The sequence below is a fragment of the Leucoraja erinacea genome, chromosome 2, assembly GCF_028641065.1.
Source record: "Leucoraja erinacea ecotype New England chromosome 2, Leri_hhj_1, whole genome shotgun sequence".
In the NCBI taxonomy this organism is placed as follows: Eukaryota; Metazoa; Chordata; class Chondrichthyes; order Rajiformes; family Rajidae; genus Leucoraja; species Leucoraja erinaceus.
Genome location: NC_073378.1, coordinates 24018592 through 24043331, shown reverse-complemented (window position 1 = coordinate 24043331; position 24740 = coordinate 24018592). Strand labels below are relative to the sequence as shown.

The following is a 24740-nucleotide window of genomic DNA, read 5'->3' as shown; positions in this document are numbered from 1 at the left end:
GAAATAGTATAGAGAAGATTTACTTGGGTGTTACCAGGATAGAGTGGATGTGGAGAGGATGTTTCCACTAGTGGGAGATTCTAGAACCAGAGGGCACAGCCTCAGAATTAATGGACGTTCCTTTAGAAAGGAGATTAGAAGGAATTTGAGATAAGAATAAGGGGTTGGCCATTTAGAACGGAGACGAGGAAAAACATTTTCACCCACAGAGTTGTGAATGTGTGGAATTTTCTGCCTCAGAAGGCAGTAGAGGCCGATTCTCTGGATGCTTTCAAGAGAGTTAGATAGGGCTTTTAATGCCCCTGTCCCACTTAGGAAACCTGAACGGAAACCTCTGGAGACTTTGCGCCCCACCCAAGGTTTTTGTGCGGTTTCCAGAGATTGCAGGTGGTTTCCAGAGATTGCAGGTGGTTGCCGGAGGTTGCAGGTAGTGGAAGCAGGTAGGGAGACTGACAAAAACCTCCGGGAACCGCACGGAAACCTTGAGTGGGGCGTAAAGTCTCCAGAGGTTTCCGTTCAGGTTTCCTAAGTGGGACAGGGGCATACAGATAGCGGAGTCAGGGGATATGGGGAGAATGCAGGAACGGGGTACTAAATGTGGATGATCAGCCATGATCACAGTGAACGGCGGTTCTGGCTCGAAGGGCCGAATGGCCTACTCCTGCACCTATTGTCTATTGTCTAATTTCTTTAGCCAGAGGGTGGTGAATCTGTGGAATTCATTGCCACAGAAGGTTTTGGAGGCCAAGTCAATGGATATTTTGAAGGCGGCGATTGGCAGATTCTTGATTAGTGCGGGTGCCAGAGGTTATGGGGAGATGGCAGGAGAATGGGGTTGAGAGGGAGAGATAGATCAGCCATGATTGAATGGTGGAGTAGACGTGATGGGCCGAACGGCCTAATTCTGCTGCTAGACCCTATGAAGGCCAGAGCTACAGGGAGAATTTGAGTAGGCTAGGGCTGTATTCCTTGGAGCAGAGGAGAATAAGGTGATTTTATAGAGGTGTACATAGTCATGAGAGGTGAATGCACAATGTTTTACCAGAATGCGGACATCTTAGAAACATAGAAAATAGGTGCAGGAGGAGGCCATTCGGCCCTTCGAGCCAGCACCGCCATTCATTGTGATCATGGCTGATTGTCCCTAATCAATAACCCGTGCCTGCCTTCTCCCCATATCCCTTGATTCCACTAGCCCCTAGAGCTCTATCTAACTCTCTCTTAAATCCATCCAGTGATTAGGCCTCCACTGCCCTCTGTGGCAGGGGAATTCCACCCTTATTACATAGATAATAGGTGGGTGCAGCGAACGGTCTGCCAGAGGAGAAACTAGAGCACCATTTAAAATACATTTGGACAGGTACATGGATAGGCCAGGTTTAGACAGATATGGGCCAAACACAGGCAGGTGGGACTAGTGTAGATGGGGCATGCTGGTTGATTTGGGTAAGATGGGCCGAAGGGCCTGGTTCTCTATTTCTATGACTATGACTATTTTTCCTATAATGGGGGACCGGAACTGCACACAATATTCCAAATAATATGGCTTAACCAAAGTCCTATAAAGCGGCATTGTTACCTCCTGACTCTTATACTCAACTCCCCGACCTATCATTGAAACATAGAAAATAGGTGCATGAGTAGGCCATTCGGCCCTTCGAGCCTGCACCGCCATTCAATGGAGAGGGAGAGAGGGGGAGGGAGAGGGAGGGAGAGGGAGGGAGGGAGAGGGAGGGAGAGGAGGGAGGGAGGGAGAGAGAGAGAGGGAGGGAGAGGGAGAGAGAGAGGGGGAGGGAGGGAGAGGGAGGGAGGGAGGGAGGGAGAGGGAGGGAGAGGGAGAGAGAGGGAGGGAGACGGAGAGAGAGAGAGACGGGGAGGGAGGGGGAGGGAGGGAGAGGAGAAGGGGGAGGGGGAGAGGGAGATGGAGGGAGATGGGAGAGAGGGAGAGAGAGAGGAGAGAGGGAGAGGGAGAAAGAGGGAGAGAGGGAGGGAGGGAGGGAGGGAGGGAGAGGGAGAAGGGAGAGAGAGGGAGAGGGAGAGAGAGAGGAGGGGTGTGGGGGGAGGGAGGGAGGGAGAGAGAGGGAGGGAGGGAGGGAGGGAGAGATTCAGAGACACACAACAGTGTGGAAACAGGCCCTTCGGCCCAACTTGCCCATACCGGCCAATATGCCCCATCTACACTAGTCCCACCTGCCTGCATTTGGTCCATATCCCTCCAAACCTGTCCTATCCATGTACCTGTCTAACTGTTTCTTAAACATTGCAATAGTCCCAGCCTCATCTACCGCCTCTGGCAGCTTGTACCATTCACCCACCCACCCTGTGTGAAAAAGTTACCCCTCAGATTCCCAATAAATCTTTCCCCTTCACCTTGAACCTATGTCCTCAGATCCTCGATTCCCCTACTCTGAAATACCCATATCATGTATTGTCTTTCCGCTGACTGGTTATCACGCAACAGCAGCTTTTCACTGTACACGTGACAGTAAACTAAAGTTAACTGGGCAAGAAACTCTGTGCGTCTACCCGATCTATTCCTCTCATGATTTTGTACACCTCTATAAGTTCACCCCTCATCCTCCTGCGCTCCAGGGAATAGAGACTCAGCCTACTCAACCTCTCCCTGTAGCTCACACCCTGAGTCCTTGTAAATCCATGTCAATCTGTGGAAAAACAAGGCAACATCCTTGTAAATCTCTGCACCCCTTCCAGCTGGAGGAGAAAAGGGAGAGGACGGAGGAGTGGGGAGGGAGGAGTGATAATAGACAATAGACGTAGGTGCAGGAATAGGCCATTCGGCCCTTCGAGCCAGCACCGCCATTCATTGTGATCATGGCTGATTGTCCCTAATCAATAACCCGTGCCTGCCTTCTCCCCATATCCCTTGATTCCACTAGCCCCTAGAGCTCTATCTAACTCTCTCTTAAATCCATCCAGTGATTAGGCCTCCACTGCCCTCTGTGGCAGGGGAATTCCACCCTTATTACATAGATAATAGGTGGGTGCAGCGAACGGGCTGCCAGAGGAGAAACTAGAGCACCATTTAAAATACATTTGGACAGGTACATGGATAGGCCAGGTTTAGACAGATATGGGCCAAACACAGGCAGGTGGGACTAGTGTAGATGGGGCATGCTGGTTGATTTGGGTAAGATGGGCCGAAGGGCCTGGTTCTCTATTTCTATGACTATGACTATTTTTCCTATAATGGGGGACCGGAACTGCACACAATATTCCAAATAATATGGCTTAACCAAAGTCCTATAAAGCGGCATTGTTACCTCCTGACTCTTATACTCAACTCCCCGACCTATCATAGAAACATAGAAAATAGGTGCAGGAGTAGGCCATTCGGCCCTTCGAGCCTGCACCGCCATTCAATATGATCATGGCTGTTCATCCAACTCAGTATCCCTGTACCTGCCTTCTCTCCATACCCCCTGATCCCTTTAGCCTCAACTACCTTCTGTGGCAGAGAATTCCACAGATTCACCACTCTCTGTGTGAAAAATGTTTTCCTCATCTCGGTCCTAAAAGATTTCCCCCTTATCCTTAAACTGTGACCCCTTGTTCTGGACTTTCCCAACATCAGGAACAATCTTCCTGCATCTAGCCTGTCCAACCCCTTAAGAATTTTGTAAGTTTCTATAAGATCCCCCCTCAATCTTCTAAATTCTATCGAAGCAAGCTCTCTTTACTACTCTATCTACTTGTGTTGCCATTCTCCGGGACTTATGGACTTGGCCCCCAAGATCCCTCTGTACATCAATGCTGTAATGGTCGTGCCACTACTTATATATCTTCCCCTGACATCTGACCTCATATTTACTCCGATTAAATGCCAGCTGATATTTCTCTGCCCATATCTGCGGCTGATCAATATCCCACTGTACTCTTTGACAGCCTTCCTCACAGTCCGTGACCCCAGCAATCTTGGTGTCATCTGCAAACTTACTAACTAACCCATGCATGTTTGCATCCAAGTGGTCCCGTAAGCATTGCCACTTTCATTTAGAAACATAGAAAATAGGTGCAGGAGGAGGCCATTCGGCCCTTCGAGCCAGCACCGCCATTCATTGTGATCATCGCTAATCGTCTCCAATCAATAACCTGTGCCTGCCTTCTCCCCATATCCCTTGACTCCACTAGCCCCTAGAGCTCTCTCTAACTCTCTCTTCAATCCATCCAGTGATTTGGTCTCCACTGCCCTCTGGGGCAGGGAATGATCAGCCATGATCATATTGAATGGCGGTGCTGGCTCGAAGGGCCGAAGGACCGAATGGCCTCCTCCTGCATCTATTGTCTTTGGCCATTGTCTATTGTTTATTGTCTATTGACAATAAACTACATTGAACTGAACTAACACTAATCCTGGACCAATCTATTCAATTAGAGGCTGAAATCAAAAAGTGAATGACATTGAAATCTAACAATCCAGGGTTAGCCTGAAACACTCAGCGGGTCAGGGAAATACATTGATATTTCAGGTGTAGATATCAGCTTCTCTTTCTGTCCAGCTTGCCTGTCCAGCCCGCACATTCCCCACACTTTCAGTTGAATTAAATGAGGTTGGGAAGTTTACGATTGCTCTTCACTGGAGTTTGACTGTTTGCAGCAGCAGAGAGACGGGGAGAAGGAGGATTACTGCATCATTTAGTTGCCTCATATCGCTGGGGAATTGTACCCTGACGCCGTGACTCAGAGCCGCAGCTGCAGCAAGTTGTTGCCTGCAGGGGAAAGATTGTTGTACTTGTTTAAAACACTGGTAACTTCCAGGAGGGATCTTTGAGGCCTCTGAGGGTTCTTTGTTTGCGCTCTGTATTAATTGACAAGTTTACTCAAAACAGACGCAGGTTCTAAACCCGGGCTGGCTGACACCTGCAGCTGTGAGCAGTGAACAAGAACAAGGCTATTTGGCCACTTACATAGAAACATAGAAAATAGGTACAGGAGTAGGCCATTCGGACCTTCGAGCCTGCACCACCATTCAATATGATCATGGCTGATCATCCAACTCAATATCCTGTACCTGCCTTCTCTCCATACCCCCTGATCCCTTTAGCCACAAGGGCCACATCTAACTCCCTCTTAAATATAGACAATGAACTGGCCTCAACTACCTTCTGTGGCAGAGAATTCCACAGATTTACCACTCTCTGTGTAAAAAATGATTTTCTCATCTCGGTCCTAAAAGATTTCCTTCTTATCCTTAAACTTTGACCCCTAGTTCTGGACTTCCCCAACATCGGGAATAATCTTTCTGCATCTAGCCTGTCCAACCCCTTAAGAATTTTGTACGTTTCTATAAGATCCCCCCTCAATCTTCTAAATTCTAGCAAGTACAAGCCGAGTCTATCCAGTCTTTCTTCATATAAAAGTCCTGACATCCCAGGAATCAGTCTGGTGAACCTTCTCTGTACTCCCTCTTACACCACGACTGCACATCCTTATTGAAAGTCAAACTGCTGGAGAAACTCAGCAGGTCAGGCATCAGTCCCCACTCGATATATCGTCTGTCCATTCATTCCCTCCACAGATGCTGCCTGACCTGCGGACTTCCCCCGGCATGTTGCATGTTGCTCATTGGCATGGTGCTGGGTTATAAATGCCTGGCTGCTGGATGTTACAGAGCGAGTGTGTACGTGTCTGTTCAGCTACACTTCCTCCCAACAACCTCCCCTGTCATGTCTCAAGTTCTGACTCGAGCCGATCAGATCATAACCATAGGTAGATAAAAATGCTGGAGAAACGCAGCGGCTGAGGCAGCATCTCTGGAGCGAAGGAATGGGTGACAGATCATAACCATGGCTCTCACTCACTTCTATAGTTTCACCTCTCCTGACGACTCTGGTAGAGGATCATTATATTCACGTTTGAGTGTGGAGGATTGCAACCTTCACGTGGTCCACCCTGTTTTGACGAATGCAATCAACCTGGTGTGCACAAACAGAAGATCAAACAGAACAAGTTGTCTTACAACTCTATGGCCCTGTCCCATGGTACGAGTTCATTCCAAGAGCTCTCCTGAATTTAAAAAAAATCAAACTCGTGGTAAGCACGGAGAATGAACGTAGCGGGTACGTCGGAGCTCGGGGACGTCTCTTAGCGGCTCGTAACACTAACGGCAGGTACTCGGGAAGACTCGCTAACGGCAGGTAAGCTCGGGAAGCCTCCTTTTGAACATCAAAAAAACTAAGGAGCTGATCGTGGACTTTAGGAGGGCACATCATCCGAGGACCTACACACCATTGAGGATAAATGGGGATACTGTGGATAGGGTGAGCTGTTTCAAATATCTGGGAGTCCACATCTCTGAGGATATGACATGGGCATCACACGCCTCAGCACTCGTGAGTAAGGCAAGGCAGCACCTTTACCACCTCAGGCAATTGAGGAAATTCAGAGTGTCTCCGAGGATCCTCCAGTGCTTCTACTCAGCGGCTGTGGAAAGCATCTTGTCCGGAAATATGACCATCTGGTTTGGGAATTGCTCTGCCAAGGACAAGAAGGCTCTGCAGAGAGTAGTGCGTTCGGCCAAACGCACTATGGGAACTTCACTCGCCCCCCTGCAGGAAGTATACATCAGGAGGTGCAACTCCCGAGCCAATAAAATCATGGGAGACCCCTTCCACCCCTGCAACGGATTGTTCCAGCTGCTACGGTCAGGCAAACGCCTCCGTTGCCATGCTGTGAGAATGGAGAGGTTGAGAAGGAGTTTCTTCCCAGAGGCCATTAGGACTGTAAACTCCTATCTCACCAAGGACTAACTTTACTGTACCACTCTATGGCTTTTTTTTTAAAAAGTGCTGTTTTTTTCCCTTTTTCCTTTAGCTCACAATATTTAATATGTAAAATAATATGTGATTCTGTTCCATTCTGTTTGTAGCTTGTTTGGTTGTTTGTTTGTTTGTCTTTTTGCACAAAGTCCGCGAGCATTGCCACTTTTCATTTCACTGCACATCTCGTATGTGTATGTGACGAATAAACTTGACTTGACTTGAAGACGCGTGAAGATTTTTCAATGTGTTGAAAAATGTCCACGAGAGCCCGGCTACCGACGAGTGGCCATTACCGTAAATCTCCGAGTTCGAATCGGGGCAAACTCGGGAGAGCTCTTGGAATGAACTTGTACCGTGGGTCAGGGCTATTAGGCTGTGCACGCCATACGCAAGAAGATGATGTTTGAGGGTGAAATCTGCACTCTTCTCTCCGTATGGCGTGTGGATCCCTCAGTCACTGCACTCGAACTGCGACTGCTTCCCTCTCCGTCGCTGTTACCTGAACCACCGTGGGCTTGGATGTTTCCGTGATGTTTCCACATTGGGTCGCCTCTGCTGAAGATGTTCCCGACCCACAACACCGTCTGCCATTCCATACATTCGCTGAGTTCCTCCAGAACTTTGCATGTGACTGAATCCTTATGCTCTTGTGCAGTTTGGATTGCTATTACAACAAATTAGAACATAGTACAGTACAGCACAGAAACAGGCCCTTCGGCCCACAATGTCTGTGCTGACCGTGATGCCGCGTGAAACTAATCTCCTCTCCATGTCCCTCATTTCCTGCACATCCATAAAAACATAGAAAATAGGTGCAGGAGTAGGCTATTCGGCCCTTCGAGCCTGCACCGCCAATATGATCATGGCTGATCATCCAACTCAGTATCCTGTACCTGCCTTCTCTCCATACCCCCTGATCCCTTTAGCCACAAGGGCCACATCTAACTCCCTCTTAAATATAGCCAATGAACTGGTCTCAACTACCTTCTGTGGCAGAGAATTCCACAGATTCACCACTCTCTGTGTGAAAAATGTTTTTCTCATCTCGGTCCTAAAAGATTTCCCCCTTATCCTTAAACTGTGACCCCTTGTTCTGGACTTCCCCAACATCGGGAACAGTCTTCCTGCATCTAGCCTGTCCAACCACTTAAGAATTTTGTAAGTTTCTATAAGATCCCCCCTTAATCTTCTAAATTCTAGCGAGTCCAAGCCGAGTCTACCCAGTCTTTCTTCATATGAAAGTCCTGACTTGCCAGGAATCAGTCTGGTGAACCTTCTCTGCGCTCCCTCTATGGCATGAATGTCTTTCCTCAGATTAGGAGACCAAAACTGTATGCAATACTCCAGGTGTGGTCTCACCAAGACCCTGTACAACTGCAGTAGAACCTCCCTGCTCCTATACTCAAATCCTTTTGCTATGAATGCTAACATACCAATCGCTTTCTTCACTGCCTGCAGCACCTGCATGCCCACTTCCAATGACTGGTGTACCATGACACCCAGGTCTCGTTGCATCTCCCCTTTTCCTAATCGGCCACCATTCAGATAATAGTCTACTTTCCTGTTTTTTGCCACCAAAGTGGATAACCTCACATTTATCCAAAGGACAAAGGACATTTATTGTCACATACGCCAATAGGTGCAGTGAAATTTGAGTTACCATGCAGCACACAAATAAGATAAACACAATTATAGAATTTAACATAAACCATAAAAACATCTCCTACAGCGGGATCAACGTTTCTCACTGTGAGGGAAGGCACCAAAGTTCAGTCATCTTCCTCTCGTTCACCAGTGGTCGGGGCCTATTCAGGCCTCCGCAGTCGCCGCAACAGACGGCACGATGTTTCAGGCCCTCTCGCCGGATGAAGGAACTCCGACGTCGGAACGGAGAGCACTCTCAGCGGCTTGGAGTTTCCGAATCGGCCGCTTCCTACCGAAGACCGCGGCTTCCTAAGTCCACAGGCCGAGCTGGGCGGAGCTCCAACGCTGGCGATCCTCGGCGAAAGATCCCAGGGCTCCGCGATGTTAGAGCCAGCGCCGCCCGCGGCTGGAAGCTCCGCAGACCACAGCTCCACCGTGTTATAGTCGGCAGGCCCAGCACTCCGGAGCTCCACACGGCGATCCCTGGTATGGCATCGCCCGCTCCGTGATGGTAATCGACTGCTGCGCCGCCGCTGCTGAAGCTGTGGCCGGTCTCCGGCAGGAAAGGCCGCACCAATCCAGATAGTAGGCCGCGAGGGGGGGGGGGGGGGGCAAAGATGCAGCTCGGAGGGAAGACGCATCCTCGATCAGGTAGTGACTGAGAAAAACAGTTTCGCCCTTCCCCACATAAAAAAGACTAGAAGACCTCCAAAAACAAACTTTTAGACAGTCTTAGATTAGATTAGATCCTTTATTTGTTATTCAGACCTTTTGGTCTGAACGAAATGTCGTTGCCTGCAGCCATACATATAATAATAAACAACAAAACACACAATAAACACAAATTAACATCCACCACAGTGAGTTCACCAGGCACCTCCTCACTGTGATGGAGGCAAAAGTCTCAACGTTACTGTCTCTTCCCTCCTCATTCTCCCTCTGCGCTGAGGCGATATGTTACCCCACCGGGCGATGGTCAGTCTCGCGGCTCAACCGAGCTCCGCAAACGGGCCGGTTCAAGCTCCGCGGCCCCGCGGTGGTCGAAGCTGCCGCCCTCCAGTCCAGCGGACGCAGCTGTTGCCGCCCGAGCTCCGGAAAACAGGCACCAGCCTGTGACCTGCGAGCTCCGGACGATGTCGTCCATTGGCTCGCGGCCGAGCCCCGGGTTCAGGTCGCCGCCGCCGGACTAAAAATAACAAAAAGGATGAAAGGACAGACAGCTGCTAGCGAGGCTGCCACACTCAATGGCGCCATCACTCGATGTTGGTGAGTGTCTGGAACTTGCTGCCAGGGCTGGTGATGGAGGCAGTGGCTAGGGAATGGAGGAATATGGATCATATACAGTGTAGCTTGGCGTCACGTTCAGCACAAACGTTGTGGGCCATCGTCTATTGTTCTATGTTCTCTCAGCTCTTGCCTCAGCCTCCAACGCTCCAGAGAAAACAATCCACGTTTATCCAACCTCTCTTTGTAGTTAATACCCTCTAATCCTGGCATCATTCTGGTAAACCTCGTCTGCACCTCTCCAAAGCCCCCACATCCTTCCTGTAATGGGGGCGACCAGAACTACACGCAATACTCCAGATGCAGCCTGACCAATGTCCGACAGAGCTGCAACATGATCTCCTGACTTGGAGCCCAAGGTCCCACATTTGGTATTATGGACAAAATGCACATTTATGACAGGATCTAGATCAGTTGGGAAGGTAAGTCAAGTCAAGTTTTATTCGTCACTTGCACATAAAGTGCAGCGAAATAAATTTGCCAGCAGCGGTACAATAAAAAAGAACACACAATACACAATAAAAATTGAACACAAACATCCACTGCAGCATTCATCACTGTGGTGAAAGGCACAACAATTTGGCCAGTCCTCCTCCATTTTCCCCCCGTGGTCGGGACCTCAGCCCTCCGCTGCCGTTGCTGCGGGCGTCCAGATGTTCAGACAAGGTAAAGTCCAGGTAAGTCCTGAATCGGTGCCTCCCCACCGGAGACCGCGGCTTCAAGTTGGTGTAGGCCGCAAGCCAGGCGGTCGAAGATTTAAAGTCCCTGCTCGCAGACCGCAGGGCCGGTGGTCGGAGCCCCTCTCCAGGGGTCTCCGGCGAGGACCCCGCTCCGGGTGGTAAGTCCACACCGCGCCTGCGGTTAGAAGTTGGCCGCGGGCCAGTGGTCGGAGCTCTTCTCCTCCAGGGGTCTCCCAACGAGGGATCCCAGGCTCTGGACGCAGCGCCAGCTGGAGCTCCGCAGACCACGGCTTCAGGTTGCCGCGGGCCAGCGAACAGAGCGCTCCCCTCCGGCGACACCCGGCGAGGGCTCCCCTGGCCCGCGACAAAAGAGTCCTCGCTGCGCCCGCTGCTGAAACCCCAGGCGCGTCTCCGGCAAAGGCCACACCGATCCTCAATGTTAGACCATGGGGGAGGTGACATGGAAAAAGTTGCCTCTCCGTGGAGGAGGCGACCAATGCGGTTTCCCCTTAACCCCCCCCCCACCCCCCACACAAAACACACAGAGAAATTAAAAACACACATTACACTAAAAAATCAAAAAATCAAAGTAACACGCTGCTGGCAAGGCTGCCGGCTCGCAGCGCCCCCACCGACCAGGTAGGCCAAGTAATGGCAAGTGGAATTTAACTCTGACCAGCGTGAGCTGTTGAAACCAGGGCAGGACTTGCCTGGTAAATGTCGATCCCTGATGAGCGTGGCAGAGCGTGGAGATCTGGGAAGGCAGCTGCATGGTTCCCTGAAGGTGCTGAGTCAGATCGACAGGGTGATGAAGCAATCATTCAGCTGGCTTCATCTGGAAGTGTGTCGAGTAGATGGTGCCAAATAAGTCAATTCATAGAGTAGTACAGAATGGAAACAGGCCCTTTACCCCACCTTGCCCACACCAACCAACATGGCCCAAGTGATCCCCAACATGAATAAACCGTAAGATCCACAAGTGTAAAAGGACCATGGGAGAGATGGAGCCGGTGAGGCATCAATAGCACAGGAGATAGAGCCACCCAGAGGCGAGAAGATTCACAGTGAATGGCGGGGCTCTGGGTAGTGTTGTAGAGCAGAGGGATCTAGCAGTACAGGTGCATAGTTCATTGGAAGTGGCATCACAGGTAGATAAGGTGATCAAAAAGGCTTTTGGCACATTGGCCTTCATCAGTCAGAGTATTGAGTATAGATGTTGGGAGGTCATGTTGCAGTTGTATAAGACGTTGGTGAGATCGCATTTAGAATATTGTGTTCAGTTTTGGGCACCATGTTACAGGAAAGATGTTGTCAAGTTTGAAAGGGTTCAGAAAAGATTTACAAGGATGTTGCCAGGACTAGAGGATGTGAGTTATAGGGAGAGGTTGAGCAGGCTGGGTCTCTTTTTCATGGAGCACAGGGGGATGAGGGGTGATCTTATAGAGGTGGACAAAATCATGAGAGGAATAGATCGGGTAGATGCACAGAGTCTCTTGCCCAGAGTAGGGGAATCGAAGACCAGAGGACATAGGTTTAAGGTGAAACGGGAAAAAATTTGATAGGAACCTAAGAGGTGACTTTTTCTCGTAAATCGTGGTTGTTGTATGGAATGAGCTGCCAGAGGAGGTAGTTGAGGCATGTCTAACGTTTAAGAAATATTCAGACAGGTACGTGGATAGGACAGGTAGGACTAGTGTAGATGGGACATGTTTGCTGATGTGGGCAAGTTGGGCCGCAGGGCCTGTTTCCACGCTGCAAGATTCCATGACTCTAAGAATCAAGAACCAGAGGATGTAGGTTTAAGGTGAGGGGGGGAAAGCGATAAGAAACTACTTTACACAAACTGCACAAAAATAGACACAAAAAGTGGAGTAATTCAGTGGGACAGGCAGTACCAGGGGAGAGAAGGAATGGGTGACGTTTCTTCCTTCTCTCCAGAGATGCTGCCTGACCCGCTGAGTTACTCCAGCTTTCTGTGTCTATCTCCAGTTGAAACCAGCATCTGCAGTTTCTTACACAGGTACATGGAGCAGACTGCCAAAGAAGGTAGTTGAGGCTGGTATGATCAATACAGGCGTCCTGTACATGGGTCAAATGTCCGGGAAGTCGGTGCTCTTCCTTGAGTCCGTTGAGGGGGTGAACGTGGCCGTGAGTTAGTGGGGTCACAGTGGGGGGAATGTTTTTGCAGGTTGAGCCCGTAGGGTCCACCGCACAACGGGTGGTCCTTTCCAACCTCCCACCCTGCATTACAAACGAGGCCCTCCTCCCCCACCTTCACACCCTGGGGAAGGTACTCACGGACATCACCCCGATATCCCAGGGTTTCCGCAGGAAGGAGCTGCGGCACGTTCTTTCCCTCCGGCGCCAGCTGACGATGTTGCTGGACCGGGAGGAGGAAGTTGACGAGCGCTTCTGTGTCCAGCAGGATGGGCGTGATTTCACCGTCTACTGGACATCGGAGCGACCAAGGTGCCATGTCTGTAAGGAAGTGGGGCATTTTCGGAGGAATTGCCCCAAATCCCGGGCGGGGGACTCCGCCTCCAGTGCCACTAACCCCCCCCCCCCCACTCCCACCCCCCCCTGTAGTTGAGGCAGCGAACCCTGGGGTTAGGGGTGGGGAGGGTCAAAAGAAGGGGGACAAGGTGGCGAAAAAGGTGAAGTACCTGGAGAATAAAACCCCCAAGGACAAGAACGTTCCACCCATCCCGTCACCTCCCGTTAGGGAGTCCGCAAGCCCCATAATCCAGCCAGGGGCGGTGGGGATCGGGCGGGAGGAGGGGGTGCCACAGACGAAGGTTGCTCAGGTGACCCCAGAGCCTGTGAGCTCCTCCCCATGGAAAAAGAGAAGGAGGAATCTCTCTAGGGAGAAGCGGAAGGGGGACGAACGGGAATCCTCCAGGGGGGAGGGGAGTACTGTGGCGGAGGAAGGCTCCTGCTCTCTGGTTTGGGTCCCGGTCACATGTTCTGGAGGGGATTCTGGGGAGGGTGGCGATGGGGACAAGTACCCTAGGGTGGACAAGGCAGTGATCTACTTGGTTTGTAAGTGGCTCTGGATCAAGGCGGGAGGATTGGTGACAACACTCACAGAGAACAAGGGAGTTGTGAGGAGGATGCTAGGAGGCTGCAAGGTGACTTGGATAGGTTGGGTGAGTGGGCAAATGCACGGCAAATGCAGTATAATGTGGATAAATGTGAGTGGCAAAAACATGAAAGTAGACTATTATCTGAATGGTGGCCGATTAGGAAAAGGGGAGATGCAACGAGACCTGGGTGTCATGGTACACCAGTCATTGAAAGTAGGCATGCAGGTGCAGCAGGCAGTAAAGAAAGCAAATGGTATGTTAGCATTCATAGCAAAAGGAGTTGAGTATAAGAGCAGGGAGGTTCCACTGCAGTTGTACAGGGTCTTGGTGAGACCACATCTGGAGTATTGGGTACAGTTTTGGTCTCCTAATCTGAGGAAAGACATTCTTGCCATAGAGGGAGTACAGAGAGGGCTCACCAGACTGATTCCTGGGATGGCAGGATTTTTATATGAAGAAAGACTGGATAGACTCGGCTTGTACACGCTAGAATTTAGAAGATTGAGGGGGGATCTTATAGAAACTTACAAAATTCTTAAGGGGTCCCAAAAGAGATGGGGGAGATATTGAACAATTTTTTTTTCTTCGGTATTCACCAAGGAGAAGGATATTGAATTATGTGAGGTAAGGGAAACTAGTAGAGTAGCTATGGATACTATGAGGTTCAAAGTAAAAGAAGTACTGACACTTTTGAAAAATATAAAAGTGGATAAGTCTCCAGGTCCTGACAGGATATTCCCTAGGTCATTGAGGGAAGTTAGTGTAGAAATAGCCGGGGCCATGACAGAAATATTTCAAATGTCATTAGAAACGGGAATAGTCCCCGAGGATAGAAACATAGAAACATAGAAATTAGGTGCAGGAGTAGGCCATTCGGCCCTTCGAGCCTGCACCGCCATTCAATATGATCATGGCTGATCATCCAACTCAGTATCCCGTACCTGCCTTCTCTCCATACCCCCTGATCCCCTTAGCCACAAGGGCCACATCTAACTCCCTCTTAAATATAGCCAATGAACTGGCCTCAACTACCCTCTGTGGCAGAGAGTTCCAGAGATTCACCACTCTCTGTGTGAAAAAAGTTCTTCTCATCTCGGTTTTAAAGGATTTCCCCTTTATCCTTAAGCTGTGACCCCTTGTCCTGGACTTCCCTAACATCGGGAACAATCTTCCTGCATCTAGCCTGTCCAACCCCTTAAGAAGTTTGTAAGTTTCTATAAGATCTCCTCTCAATCTTCTAAATTCTAGAGAGTATATTGGTGTACTGCGCATGTTGTTCCATTGTTTAAAAAGGGTTCTAAGAGTAAACCTAGCAATTATAGACCAGTTAGTTTGACTTCAGTGGTGGGCAAATTAATGGAAAAGATACTTAGAGATAATATATATAAGCATCTAGATAAACAGGGTCTGATTAGGAACAGTCAACATGGATTTGTGCCTGGAAGGTCATGTTTGACTAATCTTCTTGAATTTTTTGAAGAGGTTACTAGGGAAATTGACGAGGGTAAAGCAGTGGATGTTGTCTATATGGACTTTAGTAAGGCCTTTGACAAGGTTCCTCATGGAAGGTTGGTTAAGAAGGTTCAACTGTTGGATATAAATGCATGAATAGCAAGATGGATTCAACAATGGCTGAATGGGAGAAGCCAGAGGGTAATGGTGGATGGCTGTTTATCGGGTTGGAGGCAGGTGACTAGTGGTGTGCCTCAGGGATCTGTGTTGGGTCCTTTGTTGTTTGTCATGTACATCAATGATCTGGATGAAGGTGTGGTAAATTGGATTAGTAAGTATGCAGATGATACCAAGATAGGGGGTGTTGTGGATAATGAAGAGGATTTCCAAAGTCTACAGAGTGATTTAGGCCATTTGGAAAAATGGGCTGAAAGATGGCAGATGGAGTTTAATGCTGATAAATGTGAGGTGCTACACCTTGGCAGGACAAATCAAAATAGGACGTACATGGTAAATGGTAGGGAATTGAAGAATACAGTTGAACAGAGGGATTTGGGTATAACCGTGCATAGTTCCTTGAAGGTGGAATCTCATATAGATAGGGTGGTAAAGAAAGCTTTTGGTATGCTAGCCTTTATAAATCAGAGCATTGAGTATAGAAGCTGGGATGTAATGTTAAAATTGTACAAGGCATTGGTGAGACCAAATCTGGGGTATGGGGTACCTTGTATGGGGTACAATTTTGGTCGCCCAATTATAGGAAGGATGTCAACAAAATAGAAAGAGTACAGAGGAGATTTACTAGAATGTTGCCTGGGTTTCAACAACTAAGTTACAGAGATAGGTTGAATAAGTTAGGTCTTTATTCTCTGGAGCGCAGAAGGTTAAGGGGGGACTTGATAGAGGTCTTTAAAATGATGAGAGGGATAGACAGAGTTGATGTGGACAAACTTTTTCCTTTGAGAATAAGGAAGATTCAAACAAGAGGACATGACTTCAGAATTAAGGGACAGAAGTTTAGGGGTAATATGAGGGGGAACTTCTTTACTCAGAGAGTGGTAACGGTGTGGAATGAGCTTCCAGTGGAAGTGGTGGAGGCAGGTTCATTGGTATCATTTCAAAATAAATTGGACAGGCATATGGATGAGAAGGGAATGGAGGGTTATGGTATGAGTGCAGGCAGGTGGGACTAAGGGGAAAAAAAAGTTGTTCGGCACGGACTTGTAGGGCCGAGATGGCCTGTTTCCGTGCTGTAATTGTTATATGGTTATATGGTTATATGGTTATATGGGTTGGACAGGTTAGATGCAGGAAGATTGTTCCCGATGTTGGGGAAGTCCAGAACTAGGGATCACAGTTCAAGGATAAGAGGGAAGTCTTTTAGGACCAAGATGAAAAGTTAATTTTTTACACAGCGAGTGGTGAATCTGTGGAATTCTCTGCCACAGAAGGTAGTTGAGGCCAGTTCATTGGCTATATTTAAGAGGGAGTTAGATGTGGCCCTTGTGGCTAAGGGGATCAGGGGGTATGGAGAGAAAGCAGTGATGGGATACTGAAGGTACACAAAAATGCTGGAGAAACTCAGCGGGTGCAGCAGCATCTATGGAGAGAAGGAAATAGGTGACATTTTGGGCTGAAACCCTTCTTCAGACATGGGATACAGAGTTGGATGATCAGCCATGATCATATTGAATGGCGGTGCAGGCTCGAAGGGCCGAATGGCCTACTCCTGCACCTATTTTCATCGAACATTCTGGCTGCAAAGTATTGAGACTGACTACAGCTGCTCCACACTCTCCTTGACCACTGTCTCCTTGGCCACTGTCTCCTTGGTCATTGTCTCCTTGGCCACTGTCTCCTCGGCCACTCTGTCCGCACAACCAGCTGCCAACCAAATGTATCCACTTTAAAATGAAACAACTATTTCTATAAGTTCTTTTAAATATAGGGGACATGACTTGAAAATTAAGGGACAGAAGTTTAGGGGTAACATGAGGGGGAACTTCTTTACTCAGAGAGTGGTGGCTGTGTGGAATGAGCTTCCAGTGAAGGTGGTGGAGGCAGGTTCGTTTTTATCATTTAAAAATAAATTGGATAGTTATATGGACGGGAAAGGAATGGAGGGTTATGGTCTGAATGCAGGTATATGGGACTAGGTGAGAATATGTGTTCGGCACGGACTAGAAGGGTCGAGATGGCCTGTTTCCGTGCTGTAATTGTTATATGGTTATATGGTTATATAGTTTTAAATTGCAATGATATAAACAAATTGCCTTTAACTAGGATACCTGTAGGAATGAGTTAGTTAGAAGTCAGGTGACACCAAGTATGCTTTTGCTTTTGAGCAGATGAACTTCAACATTATGTAGACACCAACAACTCTAAGCAGTTTTTCAGCTTGATCAAGGCTGTGTCTGGTCCACCCAAGCTGGCCCCTTTCCCCCACCTTGCAGTTCGTAGCTCCTTCTGTGCCTTGCTCTGCAGGTGTTTAAAGTGGTTCTGTTTGGAGACGGAGGACACGTCGATCTGCCACTCGATGAACGCCTTGTGTTTCTCCTCGAGGACTTTGGTTATTTTGTCATTGTTGACATCAAACCAGTCCTGGTGCACTCACTCGCTGCTTGTGTCCAAGCACTTCCTTAGATGACACGTGTTTGAGAACCGTGGTAGTCTGGCGTGCTAACCTCTACCGGTCTGAAGCCAGGCGCCAACTCTCAGATACCTCCTCCTACTTATCCTTGGACCATGACCCCACAGACGAGCACCAGGCTATTATCACAAGCACCATCACTGGCTTCATCGCTTCCGGCTCCCTGCCCTCCCAAGCCTCCAACCTCTCCATTCCCCAGCCCTGCACGGCCCGAAACATCGCCTATTCCTGCGCTCCATAGATGCTGCCTCACCCGCTGAGTTTCTCCAGCATTTTTGTCTACTTTCCTTAGCTGACTGTCATCAGCTCTTTGAACTGGTTCCACTGTCCAGTTGGGTCGCCAGTCAGTGGTCCACGAGCAATCAGCTTGTTGTCCACCTGGGACTGGTATTTCTCAGTGACGTCTGGTCGTTTGAGCATCTCGCTGTTGAATGATGCACGGAGAAGCTTAGATGTCTTGTGTGTGTAGATTGAAGATCTGTGGCCTACTCCTGCACCTATTGTCTATTGACCCATCCAACACCCAGCCCCCCACATGGCCCTGCTTACGCGGACAATGACATACAAGACCACGATGAGATGCCATTGCTTGGACCTGGGATGCAGCCAACGTGGTCTTGTATGTTGGCCATTCTGATGAGGGTGTAGGTGATGGTGAGCACACATACTCAGGAGGAGGAGACCGTTTCCGTTCATCTTTCCAAAGCCGTGAGGTACCATTACTAGTCCCCAGCACTGGCTGGCACCGCCGACTGTGGCATTGAAGTCAAGAGTCAAGAGTGTTTTATTATCATGTGTCCCGGATGGGACAATGAAATTCTTACTTGCTGCAGCACAACACAATATGTGAATATGTAAACATAGTACATAACGGGGGAAGAGAAAAAAAAGTTGAATAAATAACAAATATAGTGCAATAATAATATAGTCTTTTGCAGTTCATAGCTCAGATCTTATTCGTTGTCGTGTTTAATAGCCTGATGGCTGTGGGGAAGAAACTGTTCCTGAACCTGGACATTGCAGTTTTCAGGCTCCTGTGCCTTCTTCCTGATGGCAGTGGTGAGATGAGTGTGTGGCCAGGATGGTGTGGGTCCTTGATGATTTTGGCTGCCTTTTTGAGGCAGCGACGCCGACAGATCCCTTCGACGGTAGGGAGGTCAAAGCCGGTGATGGACTGGGCAATGGTCACAACGTTTTGTACTCTTTTCCGCTCCTGGACGTTCAAGTTGCTGAACCAGGCCACGATGCAACCAGTCAGAATGCTCTCTACCGTGCACCTGTAGATGTTTAGGAGAATCCTCTTCGACATGCAGAATCTCTGTAATCTTCTCAGAGTCGCTGATGTGCCTTCTTTATAATTGCATTGGTGTGCTGGGTCCAGGAAAGATCTTCTGATATATGCACGCCCAGAAATATTTGACCCTCTCCACCATTGTCCCTTTGATGTGAACAGGATTGTGGGTCCTCATCCTTCCTCTACCAAAGTCCACAATCCGTTCCTTGGTCTTACAGATGTTGAGAGCCAGGTTGTTGTGCTGGCACCATTTGGTTAGTCGGTCGATCTCACTTCTATACTCTTGACTCATTCCCATCTGTGATTCGTCAACAACAGTGGTGTCGTCAGCGAACTTGATGATGGAGTTGGCACTATGACCAGCTACACAGTCATGGCTATACTAAGTGATGCTAAGTCCCCTAGCAGGATGAGCTTGTTGCTGGCAGGAATTTACTTCACCATACAGTCAAGGTCTGCGTAGAACTTCTCTTTGACCTAATCACTGCTGGTCATCCTCCAAGGAATAATGTCCCACGCTGCTCAACCTCTCCCTATAGCTCAGGCCTTTGAGTCCTGACAACATCCTCATAAATCCTCTCTGCACTCTTTCCAGCTTGACAGCATCTTTCCTGTAACATGGTGCCCAGAACTGAACACTATATTCTAAATGCAGTAAAATGTGTAGGAAGGAACTGCAGATGCTGGTTTACACCGAAGATAGAAAATGCTGGAGTAAAACAGTCAGCATCTCTGGACCCTTCTTCAGACTGAGTCAGGGGAGAGGGATCTAAATGCAGCCTCAGCAATCTTAATGAAGTTCATAAGACATGTCAGGGGTTATGGGGAGAAGGCAGGAGAATGGGTTAAGTGGGGAGGATAGATCAGCCATGCATGATTGAATTGCGGAGTAGACTTGATGGGCCAAATGGCCTAATTCTGCTATCAATTATGAACCTATGACTGTCTAATGAGCCCATTCCAAATGAGAGTAAATCGTATGGGGGCGTGACCGGGTTGGGGCGTGGCCGAATGTGGGGGCGGGGCCGAATATGGGGGCGGGGCCACCGGGCTGTGGGGGTGGGGCCACCGGGCTATGCGGGGCGTGGCCGAGTGTGAGGGGGCGGGGCCGGGGCCGAGTGTGGGGGCGGGGCCGAGGGTGGGGCGTGGCCGAGTGTTGGGGGTGGCCGAGTGTGAGGGGGCGGGGGCCGAGTGTGGGGGCGGGGCCGAGTGTGGGGGCGGGACCGGGCTGTCGGGCCGGGGTGGGGTGTGGCCGGGCTGTGGGGGTGGCCGGGCTGTAGGGGCGGGGCCGGGCTGTGGGGAGCGGGGCCGGTCTATGCTGGGTGGGGCCGGGCTATGGTGGGAGGGGCTGTGGGGGGCGGGGCTGTGGCGGGCCGGGCTCGTCTGTGCGGGGCGGGACTGTGGGGCGTGGCAAGGCTGTGAAGGGCGGGGCGGTCTATGCTGGGTGGGGCGGGCTGTGGGGGGGCGTGGACGGGGCTGTGGGGCGTAGGCGGGCTGTGGGGGGGGGGGCCGTGCGGGGCGGGGCCGGGCGGGGCTGTGGGGGGGGGGGCCGGTCTATGCGGGGCGGGGCTGTGGGGGCCGGGCTGTGGGGGCGGGGCTGTGGGGGCGGGGCTGTGGGGGCGGGGCCGGTCTATGGGGGCGGGGCCGGTCTATGCGGGGCGGGGCTGTGGGGGGGCGAGGCCGGGGGCCGGTCTATGCGGGGCTGTGGCCGGGCTGTGGGGCGTAGGCGTGCTGTGGGGGCGGGGCCGGTCTATGCGGGGCGGGGCCGGTCTATGCGGGGCGGGGCCGGTCTATGCTGGGCGGGGGGCCGGTCTATGCGGGGCTGTGGCCGGGCTGTGGGGCGTAGGCGTGCTGTGGGGGCGGGGCCGAGGCGGGCGGGGGTCTGGGCCGGACCGGGACCGGGGCCGCGGGTGCGGGTCGGGGCGGCGGGATGGGAGCGAACAGCGGCAAGGAGTGCGGCAGCGACGGTGAGTGGAGCCGGGGGCTGTGATAGACGGGGCCCGGGTGTCGGGGGCTGGGCCGGAGTCAGGGCCGGGGGTCGGGATTGAGGCCAGGCCGGGGATCAGGGCCCGGGGGCTGTAGTAGATGGGGGTCGGTGTTGGGGGCTGCAGGACCGGGGTGAGGGTTGGGCCCGGGGTCCGCTCCGCTCGGCCTGGCCTGGGCCCGCCTCCCCTCCCGTCCCATCCCCGCCCTCTCCCGGCCGGCTGCCTGACCGGGGCGGACAGGAGACATAAGAGGGCGAGGTGTCGGCTTCACTCACCGCCGGCCCTTCTCTCAGTGTGGGTGGGGACGAGGGCTAGCAGGGACCGGGTGGGCCGAAGGGCCGGACTAAAACAGCTTTAAGAATAAGGGGTCGGCCATTTAGGACTGAGGTCAGGAACAACTTCCCCACCCAGAGAGTTGTGAATCTGTGGAATTCTCTGCCACAGAGAGCAGTGGAGGCCAATTCACTGGATGTATTCAAGAGCTCTTAGGGTTAATGGAGTCAGGGGATATGGAGAAAAAGCAGGAACGGGGTACTGATTGTGGATGATCAGTCATGATCACATTGAATGGTGGTGCTGGCTCGAAGGGCTGAATGGCCTCCTCCTGCACCTATTGTTCATGTTTTCATGTTTCCATGTTTCCTCGCCTGCAGCTCCTGCAGTGTCTTGTATGTCCTGTGCACTTGTCAGACTAATCTCAATCACCAGTCCCTGGTTAGTGATGGCCACAGGTATCGAGCTACTGTGAAAAACTTTTGTTTGCTTGCCACTCATCCGCCTGCGCTCCAAGGAGTAAAGTCCTAGCCTGCTCGACCTCTCCCTGTAGCTCAGGCCCTCGAGTCCTGGCAACATCCTTGGAGTAGATCAGACTGGGACTCTATTCCTTGGAACACAGGAGAATGAGGGGTGATCTTGTAGAGGTGTATAAAATCAAGAGAGGAATCGATCAGGGAGTCTCTTGCCCAGAGTAAGGGAATCGAGTATCAGAGGACATAGGTTTAAGGTGTGGGGGGGACAGATTTAATAGGAATCTGAGGGGCAACTTTTTCACATAGATGGTGGTGGGTGTATGGAACAAGCTGCAGGGGAGGTAGTTGAGGCTGGGGCTTTGCAACGTTTAAGAAACAATTGGACAGGTACAGAAACATAGAAAATATGTGCAGACTTAGATCATTCGGCCTACGCCTGTGTTTCCTCATCTCAGTCCTAAATGGCCTACCCCTTATTCTTAAACTGTGACCCCTGGCTTTGGACTCCCCCAACATCAGGAACAATCTTCCTACATCTAGCCAGTTGAATCCCTTAAGAATATTAAATTTTTCTATAACTATAACATCTCCTCTCATTCCTTCTAAATTCCAGTGATTATAAGCCTAGTCAATCCATTCTTTCATCATATGACGGTCCTGCCATCCCGAGAATTAACCTGGTGAACCTACGCTGCACTCCCTCACTAGCAAGAATGTCCTTCCTAAAACTAGGAGACCAAAACTGCATACAATACTCCAGGTATGGTCCCACCAGGACCCTATACAACTGCAGTAGGACCTACTTGCTCCTAAACTCGAATCCTCTTGCTATGAAGGCCAACATGCCATTTGCTTTCTTCATTGACTGCTGTACCTGCATGCTTACTTTCAGTGACTGATGATCAAGGACACCCAGGTCTCGTTGTACCTCCCCTTCTAATCTGACATCATTCAGATAATAATCTGCATTCTTGTTCTTGTCACCAAAGTGGATAACCTCACATTTATCCATATTATACTGCATCTGCCATGCATCTGCCCACTCACCCAACCTATCCAAGTCACCCTGCAGCCTCATAGCATCCTCCTCACAGTTCACACTGCAACCCAGCTTTGTGTCATCCGCAAACTTGGAGATGTTACATTTAATTCCTTCGTCTAAATCATTAATATATTATGTAAATAACTGGGTCTCAGCACTGAGCCTTGCAGCACCCCACTAGTCACTGGCTGCCATTCTGAAAAGGACCCTACTCTTTGCTTCCTGTCTGCCAACTAGTTATCTATCCATGTCAATACGCTACCCCCAATATCATGTGCTCTAATTTTGCACAAGGCTTCTTGAGAGTCCAGATACAACACATCCACTGGCTCTCCCTTATCCATTCTACTTGTTACATATTCAAAAGATTCCAGAAGATTAGTCAAGCATGATTTCCCCTTCCCCTAAGTTGAAGAAGGGCATCCTTGTGATTGAGGCAGTGCAGCGTAGGTTCACGAAATTGATCCCTGGGATGGCGGGAGTGTCATATGAGGAAAGATTGAAAAGACTAGGCTTGTATTCACTGGAGTTTAGAAGGATGAGGGGGATAGAAACATCCTTATTGAAACATATAAAATTATTAAAGGACTGGACAAGCTAGATGCAGGAAAAATGTTCCCAATGTTGGGTGAGTACAGAACCAGGGGCCACAGTCTTAGAATAATTGGGAGGGCATTTAATACTGAGGTGAATAAAAACTTTTTCACCCAAAGAGTTGTGAATTTGTGGAATTCCCTGCCACAGAGGGCAGTGGAGGCCAAATCACTGGATAGATTTAAGAGAGAGTTAGATAGAGCTCTAGCGGCTAGTGGAATCAGGGATACGGGGAGAAGACAGGCATGGGTTATTGATTGGGCAGGATCAGCCATGATCACAATGAATGGCGGTGCTTGCTCGAAGGGCCGAATGGCCTCCTCCTGCGCCTATTTTCTATGTTTCTATAAATCCATGCTGACTTTGACCGATCCTGTCACTGTTTTCCAAATGCGCTGCTATAACATCTCTAATAATCAACTCAAGGATCTGCACCACTACCGATGTAAGGCTAACTGGTCTATAATTCCTTGTTTTACCTCTCCCTTCTTTCTTAAAAAGTGGAGTTACATTGGCTACCCTCCAGTCGACAGGAAATGATTCAGAGTTTATAGAACATTGGAAAATTATCACCATTGCATTCACAATTTATAGGGTCACATCCTTGAGTATTTTGGGATGCAGACCATCAGGCCCTGGGGATTTATCTGCCTTCAGTCCCAATAATTTACCTAACACCATTTCATGACCAATGTGGATTTCCTTCAGCTCCTCCGTCACGCTAGATCTTCAGTTCCCTAGTATTTCTGGACAGATTTAGAGGGTTATGGGCCAAACGCAGGCAGGTGGGACTCATGTAGCTTGGACATGTTGGTCCGTGTGGGCAAATTGGGCTGAAGTATCCATGCTTTTAGACTCTCTGCAGTCTCTACTGACTTCATCCATTTCACCACTAATTCCCATCAGGCACTCAAATTCACCTGGACCATTTCCGATATCTCCCTACCGTTTCTAGACCTCACTATCTCCATCGCAGGTAACAGACTACTGACCGACATCTACTACAAACCCACTGACTCCCATGGCTATCTGGACTACACTTCTTCCCACCCTGCTTCCTGTAAAGACTCTATCCCCCACTCCCAATTCCTCTGTCTGTGCCGCATCTGCACCCAGGATGAGGTGTTCCAAACCAGGGCATAGGAGATGTCCTAATTCTTTAGGGAACGGGGGCTCCCCTCTCTATTATAGATGAGGCTCTCACCAGGGTCTCTTCTATATCCCGTAGCTCCGCTCTCACTCCCCATCCCCCCCACTCGTAACAAGGACAGAGTCCCCCTTGTCCTCGCCTTCCACCTTATCAGCCGTCGCATACAACATATAATCCTCTGACATTTTCGCCACCTCCAACGGGATCCCACCATTGGCCACATCTTCCCATCTCCATCCCTTTCTCCTTTCCCCAGAGACCGTTCACTCTGTAACTCGCCCCTTCCCACCCCATCCCCACTTTCCCTTGCAACCGCAGGAAATGCTACACTTGTCGCTTTACCTCACCCCTCGA

At 50.1% G+C, this 24740-nt stretch overlaps 1 protein-coding gene across 2 annotated transcripts in view; it reads left to right on the top strand.

Moving 5' to 3' along the window:
* The first annotated feature begins 20745 nt into the window (after positions 1-20745).
* Positions 20746-24740, top strand: part of fbxl7 (F-box and leucine-rich repeat protein 7) — a 59176-nt gene continuing 55181 nt past the window's right edge. Inside the window, exon 1 of one of the 2 annotated variants that reach the window (XM_055653080.1) lies at positions 20746-20833. Coding sequence is in view for 1 of the 2 variants with exons in the window: in XM_055653070.1 (XP_055509045.1) it covers positions 20797-20833 (37 nt within the window). In the remaining variant the exon portion in view is untranslated. The remainder of the gene's footprint in view (positions 20834-24740) is intronic. The other variant, XM_055653070.1, reaches the window with a different exon arrangement.